This window comes from Tachypleus tridentatus, chromosome 7 (genome assembly GCF_004210375.1).
Source record: "Tachypleus tridentatus isolate NWPU-2018 chromosome 7, ASM421037v1, whole genome shotgun sequence".
Lineage (NCBI taxonomy): Eukaryota > Metazoa > Arthropoda > Merostomata > Xiphosura > Limulidae > Tachypleus > Tachypleus tridentatus.
In genome coordinates, this window is record NC_134831.1 from 169398110 (window position 1) to 169408570 (window position 10461).

Sequence of the window (10461 nt, forward strand, 5' to 3'; positions counted from 1 at the left end):
TGATAGCTATATGAAAGATAAGGGCTGGCTTTAAGATTGATAGCTGTATGAAAGATAAGGGCTGGCTTTAAGATTGATAGCTATATGAAAGATGAGGGCTGGCTTTAAGATTGATAGCTATATGAAAGATAAGGGCTGGCTTTAAGATTGATAGCTATATGAAAGATAAGGGCTGGCTTTAAGATTGATAGCTGTATGAAAGATAAGGGCTGGCTTTAAGATTGATAGCTATATGAAAGATAAGGGCTGGCTTTAAGATTGATAGCTATATGAAAGATAAGGGCTGGCTTTAAGATTGATAGCTATATGAAAGATAAGGGCTGGCTTTAAGATTGATAGCTATATGAAAGATAAGGGCTGGCTTTAAGATTGATAGCTATATGAAAGATACGGGCTGGCTTTAAGATTGATAGCTGTATGAAAGATAAGGGCTGGCTTTAAGATTGATAGCTATATGAAAGATACGGGCTGGCTTTAAGATTGATAGCTATATGAAAGATAAGGGCTGGCTTTAAGATTGATAGCTATATGAAAGATACAGGCTGGCTTTAAGATTGATAGCTATATGAAAGATACAGGCTGGCTTTAAGATTGATAGCTATATGAAAGATAAGGGCTGGCTTTAAGATTGATAGCTATATGAAAGATACGGGCTGGCTTTAAGATTGATAGCTATATGAAAGATAAGGGCTGGCTTTAAGATTGATAGCTATATGAAAGATACGGGCTGGCTTTAAGATTGATAGCTATATGAAAGATAAGGGCTGGCTTTAAGATTGATAGCTGTATGAAAGATAACGGCTGGCTTTAAGATTGATAGCTATATGAAAGATACGGGCTGGCTTTAAGATTGATAGCTATATGAAAGATAAGGGCTGGCTTTAAGATTGATAGCTATATGAAAGATACGGGCTGGCTTTAAGATTGATAGCTGTATGAAAGATAAAGGCTGGCTTTAAGATTGTTTAAAATTTATTAATTAATGATTTTAGTTAACTTAAGGAAGAAGGAACAGCCGAGATGAACCAATATTTTCCATGCAGTTCCAAAAGATTATTTTATGTTGTGTGCTTTAAAGATATGCTAATTGTATATAAATACCAAGCGATCGAGTCTGAAAAATGTACTTCACAATTTTCGGTGGGACTTCATTACATTACAAACAACCTTTTGGTTTTACTAAGTAAAATAAACGACAAAATATAATTTCGTATTAATTTCTGTTTAACGTTTCTACAACAGGTGGTGATTTGTTGTCTGACACCGCGATATGCAACGTCACCCATCTGTTCACGTGAGGTCAGTCTGGCCGATGTTTTAAGAAAACCAATTATACCTGTGATGATAGAGCCGACTCCATGGCCACCCCCAGGACCACTAGCTATAGTACTTAGTTCATTGGTGTATATAGATATGTGTGGTAAGAAAGACTTTTAATTGATAGGATTAAGGTGTATACATCAGAGTTACTGTTGGTTTATGCAGCAAAAAAAGGTATGTAAAGGTTGTGACCTTCGACAGAATCCTGACCTAACCGGCTTACGTTGACTTGTGTGGTTAAAACGGTTTGTCAATGTACTGACCTTCATGAGGACCACTCGATTTATTACCTTACTGATTGACGTTAACTTTGGGGGCAAGAAACGTTTGATAGATTCACTTATTTGTGGTGAAAGGCATGATGTGTTCTACCATGACTGCTTCTTGAGGTTCAGTAACAACTACTGTATTTAGGACAAGTTGATAAGATTATTTGAAGAGTCTTTAATGGATATTTATATACCCATTATTGATGACAACTACTTTCGATTTTTATAGTATGTTAATATTTTAAGTTCAGAAACCTATATTGTCAGACTAAATAAAATAAATTAGGTTTTATTCTCAGTTTAAAGGAAATTAAGGTTCAGCATTGAGAGCCACATCAGACTATTTGCTGTGTCTACCGAGGGGAATGGAACCCCTGATTTTAGCATTGTAAATCCGAAGACTCGTCGCTTTCCCATAAAATCAGAAAACAAAAAGCACTGATAGAGATATAGTTTTTAAAGGAAAGAAACGTTTTTTAAACTGTAGTGTTAAGGGATATTGATATATCCATTCGCTCCGCAGCGAAAATGGTTTTGCTGAATTTGTGGGGTTAATAGAGTTTCGGAGAAAGGTCGTAACTATTAATTAAACGAAATGTGTGAAAGTCCCCTGGGAACTGTAGTGTTTTGAGTGAGTTTTCTTTCTATGAAGCTCATCAGACCTTTGTGTACTTCACTTTTAGATTAATTTGATTCGGAACTGTTTGTTTGTTTTTGGAATTTCGCACAAAGCTACTCGAGGGCTATCTGTGCTAGCCGTCCCTAATTTAGCAGTGTAAGACTAGAGGGAAGGCAGCTAGTCATCATCACCACCCACCGCCAACTCTTGGGCTACTCTTTTACCGACGAATGGTGGGATTTACCGCCACATTATACGCACCCACGACTGGGAGGGCGAGCATGTTTCGCGCGACGCGGTCGCGAACCCGCGACCCTCGGATTACGAGTCGCACGCCTTACGCGTTTGGCCATGCCAGGCCTGATTAGGAACTGTCTGTCACGAATAAAAATGAAAGGACCAGTTTTTTTGTATTACGTTTTAGTTTTTTAGTCCAAATTTCTCAACATTTTAATAATGTTCAATAATGAATGTGCTAATAATTCTTCACTTGTAGATACATTAAATTAAAGTGTATTATAAGTGTCAGGTATTAAACACCGATATTGAAAGTTTAAAGACACTTCTAGCATAATGTTTCAATTTTTTCATGTGGTTTGTTTTTATTTTAATAACAATGATGTTTCATTGATATGTTTATCATTTACTAGAAACATTTAGTCCATGGCTTAAGATACATTTTTTTGGGGGAGCTATACATATGTTATGGAGCACAATCTTTAAAACGCAATTATGTAGAAAGTTACATTTGGTTTACGCAGCCTTAGAGTTCTGCTTATTTTATAATTCATTTAGTTTGTGGCCCGGCATGGCCAGGTGAATGAAGTAAGACGTTCGACTCGTAATCTGAGGGTCACGGGTTCGAATTCCCGTCGCACCAAACATGCTCGTCCTTTCAGCTATGGGGGCGTTTAATGTGACGGTCAATCCCATTATTCTTTTGCAAAAGTGTAGCTCAAGAGTTGGCTGTAGGTGGCGATGGCTAGTTGCCTTCCCTCTAGTCTTACAGTGCTAATTCAAGGACGGCTAGCGCAGATAGTCCTTGTGTAGCTTTGCGCGAAATTACAAACAAAAAGTTTGGCATCATATAGTAACAAATATAAAAAATAAAAACAATAGTGACAAAAGATGAACGAATCGTGTTTGTTTGTTTTTGACGTTTTGTTAATCCTTTGATTTTTTTAGTATTATTTTGTGTTGTATTATTTTTGCTTTTTATGAATTTCTACAAAATACTTCTTTAAAATAAAAAAACATGGATTGAAGGATAGAGTAGTTTTATTTAACAAGTGGAACAATGGTTAAAAACATGCATGTAATTTAATTAACAACTATTAATTAGTAACTCTACCATTTTAATTTTAACGGAAATGTGGTTCCGAGAAACATTAATTTCATATTTGAATTATTGCATTAATGATTAAATTCAGGTATTTTTGAACATTGTTTATATTATTTTAACTTAAAACAGGAGTTGGTGGACATGGTGGCAGTGGGAAACAGGCTGATTGGGAACAGAGATTTAATGAAATTATCGATAAGGTTTTTTCTTACGTTGCTAATGGAATGAACCAGAGGGCGCTACATGCGCAGGTAAAACCTTACACACCTTCACGAGCTGTGTTAGTTGAAGATTACTGGGCAGGATCTGTCACTGCGGAAGTTGGACCAACCAGCTCTGAGGTGGTAAGTTTAAAATGTGGTGGTTATAATATGTTAGATGTACTAAGAGGAAGTGGTTATATCTGTACCTGGCTTTCACTAGGTCAAAAGTAGGCCTAAAGACCCATATAGGTTTTCGTTCATTTGTAAACGTACGAGCGAATGTCCTGAAGTGGGATGTCGGTCGTGCAAGTTTGTTGCATAATAGGATAAAATGTTTATTAATATTCATCTCAACTGGCCAGCTTAATTACATTAGTGTAATATCTAAATAATATGTTTGTGTTTGTCTGTTCGGAACCTATCTCGCAAATTTCTGGATCAAACGTTACAAATCTTGTATCATTAAAAGTAGCTTTTGTATGAAGAATCTGAATTGCTTGTTGGTCTTTCACTTAAAAATCATCTGACCTACTTTTTGTTTAGTCAAGCTCTTTAAGGCAATAAGTATGCCTTACGATGACACAGCGTTATTGTCACTTCGTAACAACTGGCTTCGATTTCAACTTTCGTTTTTTTATTTGCAAAGTATTTCAAACAACACTTGATCAGCATGTAAGTTTCTTAAAATTGAACATTACACAAAATATAATTTCTATGGGATTCTTGACTTTTTATGTCTAAAATATACATGCAAAGTTCGTATAAAACTATATTCTTATCGTGTCGTAAACACAAATCAGACGTTTCTGCATCATCAGCTGTTTGCCTTCATTACAACTTTATATTTACTTTACTTTGAATAAGTTAGATCCATCTCGTTTCACATACTGCTATAAACAACTTTTCTCTTTTTTTTTTTAACCTTTTTTTTTTCGTTTTTTGTGAACTTATTTATTGGATAAAGTTACATCAACGGGAGTTTGCTTGTCTGAGCACGTGGAACTTTCTTTTAAATAGATCAGGATTTATCGATCTAACACATAATGCTTACAAGAAAGCGTAGCTTAAATGTCGCACCTGAAAATGATATAATAAGGAATATTCAAGCAAAGGTCATGAAAACCACCACAAATATTTTGCAGGAACGCAACTACTTTTCAGCGTATTATCTAACTTGTACTACTAGGTGTCCTGGAAATATAGGCCACACCCGAGAACTCCTCGAAAGTTTTTAGCAACCATGACTGGGGAAGCAGAGAGTGAAACAGTAGCAAAGAGAAAACTTGAAATAGCTATTAAACACGTACAAGTCGGTGTGTGTGTGTTTATAGTAACGTCTCATTAGCCTATCTGGTTGGTCCACCGACGGGAATCGATGCTAACGTTGTTATCAATAGACTTACCGCCTCTTCACCAGGAGGACTGTACATATTTGAAGCTGAGTAAAAGTAAAGGGTTTCAGTATCTCTCTGGGGCGTACCGAAGAATCCCTCGAAAGTTTCATAATGATAAGAGATTGAGAAATTTGAAGAAAGGTTCATCACGAACACGAGACACAAACCGCTTCACAATATGGAATGTTACCATGGCAACTCTGTGGATCATCTATAAATCTGAGGGCTTATAACGATAAAAATTATGCCTCGATATCAGCAGTGAGCATAGCACAAATAGCCCGTTGTGTAGGTTTGCTGTGTTACGTGCATTAGCTTTCCACTTAGCAACGGATTCATGGAGTCTCACCAAGTAGAACTTGTCAACCAAAGACCCGAATGTGGAGAATGGATAGAAAAAAAAACTTTTGAATGTGATGTAATTGGAAAACAGACAAATTCTTGCGGTTTAGAGTTGACATTTTATCCATCCAGAAAGTCTGTTTGTAGTTAAGTGCAAAGCTAAGCAAAGGGCTATCTGGTATCTATACCCGATTTTAGTGTTGTAAGTCCACAGACATTTCGCTGAGCCAATGAAAGACATATAGTATTAACTGTTTTTTCTTTCTCAACTGGGATTGATATGTTAATAAAAACTGTTCACTTCTACATTTTTAAACTCAAACCTAATCTGTACAAGATGAGTTAAGCCTAAGAGTGAACAAACGTTTTAAATTATGTTATGTCGTAACTTGCTTACTAATCTTCTATTTTCAGGAATCTCGGAGAAGGTTGGGAGAAACTGAGAGTTCTCTTTCATCTCTTACTTTCCGCGGAGGCGAGAGACTAGGTCGAAATGATACTCCGTTGGCGTGGCACCACCCTCGGGGACGGAACCGAATTACCCAGTGTTTAATATGTACAATAGTTTAGATTTCACTTTAAAGATAATTTCTTACAAACCGAACAGCACCTGTAGAAGATTTTTTTTCTGTTGTCGATGACATGGAAACACATTTAACATTCCACACATAATGTTTTTCAGAAGTCCAACTTCACAAGTTCCATTAGTTTCTGTGAAGTCCAAAAACAATTACTGAACAATTTTTTTTAGTGTCATACGTGAAACAAGTGCTGAAAAGTCAGCCAATGGTGAACAAAAAAGCTCTAAGTTTCAAATATAATTTCGTTATCTGTTGAAGCTTTATGGGGTATATAAGGTTGTAATTGTGCTGTTCTGGCTTTGGCAGAAATGTGGCATATAGTACTTCAATTTATTTAAAAGGTACAGCGCTGTTAGTATAACCGTAACATCTATACATTATATCAGTATCTAATATCTAACGTAACTATTCCTTTCACTATCTTGTAAACATTTATTATGAAAGCTAAGTTAGTTTGACGATGAAAAACTTATTTAATAAACATTGCCTCTCGTTGGTTCAGCAATAAGCAAGATGGCTTATGGGGATAATCAGGGTTCAGTCCATGCTCTGAACATAACGCAGATAACCTGTTGTACAGCTTTGCACCTGAACAAAATAATCGATAAATTACTTCGCGTCAGACAAAAGTACGAGTATTATAAATCCATTTCATAGACTGATTCATCTGTTATTCGCCACCTTCAAAGAAGCATTAGAACGCTTCTTATTAATAAGAGTTTTTATCCAAACTGTAAATTATCCATACTGATTTTATAATACGAACATGTTTTTGCTTTTGGAAAACTCTGTGACAGCCTTGACATTTTACCTCCTTAATTTAAAAATATCTGTTGTCGTTTCTTTTTAAAGATAGGGACATTAACCTTGGATTCTTTTGTGGCTTAGTTCAAATTTATATTTTTATTTTAACAATTTTTTTTTACGATTTTGGTATAATTTGGTTAATAAATATCCCTCCTCAAGTGACACAACTGTAAGTGTAGGCTAATAATGCTAAAACCTATGTTTCGATTCCCGTAGTGGGCAGAGCAGAAATAACCCATTACTCTAGTTTTGTGTTTAGCCATAAACAGATACGTATTTTATCCAAAAGTACAGCCATACAGTGATTATCATACAGTGACATATTTGTGAGTAACGTTATTGAACTGCTGACAACGATGTCCTGCACCAATGATCAGTAATTAAGTAAGAAGAGGTAAAAATGGAACATTGTTTCTGAAGTTCATCGTATTGTGTTTTATTTGTCAGATTACGTAACTGTAGCTAGGATTAGACTGTCTTCAATGGTGCCATTGGAAGGACATGACATATGACAACCGACAACTCGCTCGAATGCCATTTATTTATAAGTGGAACCAAAACATCAGAGATACAGTGACGCTGAGATGGCCTTCCACGGACATTGAATGACGTGGTCGTATTTCATCCGTTTTTGTACAGTTAATAAGATGAAATATAGAGCAAAACCCCTTGTGAGTTTTGGACAATTTAGGACGCTGGAGGCGGTGTAATGGTGTTGAGAATGTTTTTGTATAAGATATTGAGTTATATGTTTCCTTTAGAAAGGACGTATAACATCCAAAATATACCTGAACGTCGTAGTTATTCATCGTACATTTCCACCCCAATGGATAAGAATTCATCCAAGGCGGTAATTCAATCATTCATTGAGAAAGGCACCATCCCAAACCGGTTTGAAAGGCATGACAGTGAAGCCAGTCATCTTCTGTAAGAAGCACAGTTGCTGAACCTCATTCAATCAGTTCTTTAGAGTAAACTCGAACCTTGTGCTCTACAAAGTATCCCTTTTTAGATGTCATTTGCAAAATAACACCAAACAGTAAGTCTCGAGAAATAGACTTCATCGAAGAAGTTTTCTTGCAGAAGCTGTTGGAATCTGTGCAAGTGTAAGCTATTCTTCTGGAAGTCCTCATAAGGTGTCCAATCATGCTTGATATCTGTTAGGCTTGTTCTACGATCAGTAACACTTCACTCATTTGGTAGCTGTTAAGACTCCTCGTATGAATATATACATATATATTTATATTTTGAATTTCTATATATATACCTTTTGGTGTAATCTCTTCGAGTTTATTTAATATACAAATGTAAAAGTATTAAAAGCATCCAAAATTTGCATCAAAGCGTTTTTTGAAACAGAGGCACCATTGTGACGGGGTTTAGTTTATTGGAAATATTTAGTAGACTAATAAATCGCGAGGAAATGATTCATTTAAAATGTATAGAGGGCGCCAGTAAACTATGTAAAGATGTGTCGTGTTTACACTAAAGTAGGCATTCCAAATTCTCTTAGTATAAGATTTTAAATAAATTATTACTACGTGAAAAATCGTGTATCACAGTTGAAAATTATTACAGTGGTCGGAACAGTGATTGAAATTTAACGAATTTAATATGATATTTAAAAGATTCTATCACGTGTTAGGGTTTGTAACTCTGTGTGTGTGTCTGTATATGAAAAAGATTATGGTGTGGTAGGCTATGACCCTGAATTATGTTTTTGATGTATACTATATGGATGAGTCGATTTATAAATTTGGTTATAATGTTATATAGATTTCAGTCACAAGCATCTATCAAGTAAGCATTTTATTGTTTGTTGACTGGTCACCTTTCGTCTAGGGTAGGGCCCGGCATGGCCAAATGGGTTAAGGCGTTAGACTCGTAATCTGAGGGTCGCGGGTTCGAATCCCCGTCCCACCAAACATGCTCGCTCTTTCAGCCGTGAGAGCGTTATAATGTGAGGTAAATCCCACTATTCGTTGGTAAAAGAGTAGCCGAAGAGTTGGCGGTGAGTGGTGATGACTAGCTGCCTTCCCTCTAGTCTTACACTGCTAGATTATAGACAGCTAGCGCAGATAGCCCTCGTGTAGCTTTGCGCGAAGTTCCGAACAAAGACAAATTACGTGTTTACTTTTTATAATGTTATTGTTAAAAGCGTAGAAACCCGTTTTCAATAAAACTAGAAAAGCTTTAGCTGGTAAACGTTTGGAAAGTTGATGACACCGGCTTCTTCCAAATCCAAGATTAAATATAAGTTTCGGAAGATGAACCTCACTAGTTTAAAAGTTCCTACTAAAGAAGGGTATTAACAAGTGTGAAACACTAAACCTAACAGTACCATTCTAACTATTGATTTCCACACTTCAACGTAACATCGTAATGGTATTTTTGATTATGGAAAATGTGTGTTTTTCACGATTTTCTTTCATATTCAAAACTGATCTTTCTGTGATTTTGTTATTGTAGTTTGTCAGTGAAACTAAACTATTTGGAACTTAACAAGTATTCCAATACTTAGTTTTGACTAAGTGAAACGTTTTAATTTAGATGGAAAATTACTTAACCTTTAGTATATAAAAAGGTACAATTTAAGTTTGTTATGACTTTCAAATAATTTTAAAGCTTATTTCTCAGGTTGAAAGAAGTTAAAAGGATCAAAGAACCATCAGTTCTTGAAATTTCTCTCTTGAATCGTCACTATATGATAATTTTACTTACATAAATTATGCGAAAATTGTGACCGTACATTATTTGTACCACGTCTTTGAGTGGGCCAACTGTAAACTTATGGACTTACAACGCTGAAATTTATGGTTCGATTTTCCGTGGAATTTTTTTGTATTCGTGTGTTTGTGAACTGTTAAGTACTTGTGTCTTTTATATAATTTAATGATGTAAATAAAGATGTGTGAAACAATATATCTATTGGGAAAATTAATTATTTCTCTAATTGTTGAGACATATGTATTCAGAATGACACAAAGTGAAGGGATACGAAACTGGTCCCTCGCTATGATAGCGGTAAGTCTTCGGATTTACAATGCTAAAATCAGGGGTTCGATTCCCATCGGTGGACACAGCAGATAGCCCGATGGGGCTTTGCTATAACAAAATACACACATCACACTCAGAGTTCGTAACGTAAATCAAAGCCTGTTACAATATAAGTAGGACAACGTCACAAGAGGTAAGACAACTCAAAATGTTTTATATACTGTTATAAGAATTAAGAAAAGATATTAGATCAAACTATACACAGATCGTGTAGAAAGTCTGGCCAGCCTGGTGGTTAAGCCAATTCACTCGCAATTTGTGGATCGTGGGATCGAAAACCACACTTCTTCTTTCAGCTGTGGAGAGGAGTGATATCACGTGACAGCTGATAGTATCTGAAGAGCTGGTGAATGTTAACTAGCTGCATTCCATCTACTGTATGACAGATAGCCTCCCAGTAACACAGCGGTATGTATGCGGACTTGCACCGCTAGAAACTGGGTTTTAATACCCGTGGTGGGCAGAGCACAGACAGCCCATTGTTTAGTTCTGTGCTTAATTTCAAAAGAAACATCTGTCAAGTTAAG

At 36.0% G+C, this 10461-nt stretch overlaps 1 protein-coding gene across 1 annotated transcript in view; it reads left to right on the forward strand.

Moving 5' to 3' along the window:
- LOC143257860 (uncharacterized) overlaps positions 1-9797 on the forward strand; it is a 57635-nt gene extending 47838 nt beyond the window's left edge. The window contains exons 9-11 of the mRNA XM_076516891.1: positions 1243-1420; positions 3680-3894; positions 5904-9797. Coding sequence (XP_076373006.1) covers positions 1243-1420; positions 3680-3894; positions 5904-6059 — 549 coding nt within the window. The 3' untranslated portion in view covers positions 6060-9797. The remainder of the gene's footprint in view (positions 1-1242; positions 1421-3679; positions 3895-5903) is intronic.
- Positions 9798-10461: the final 664 nt, after the last annotated feature.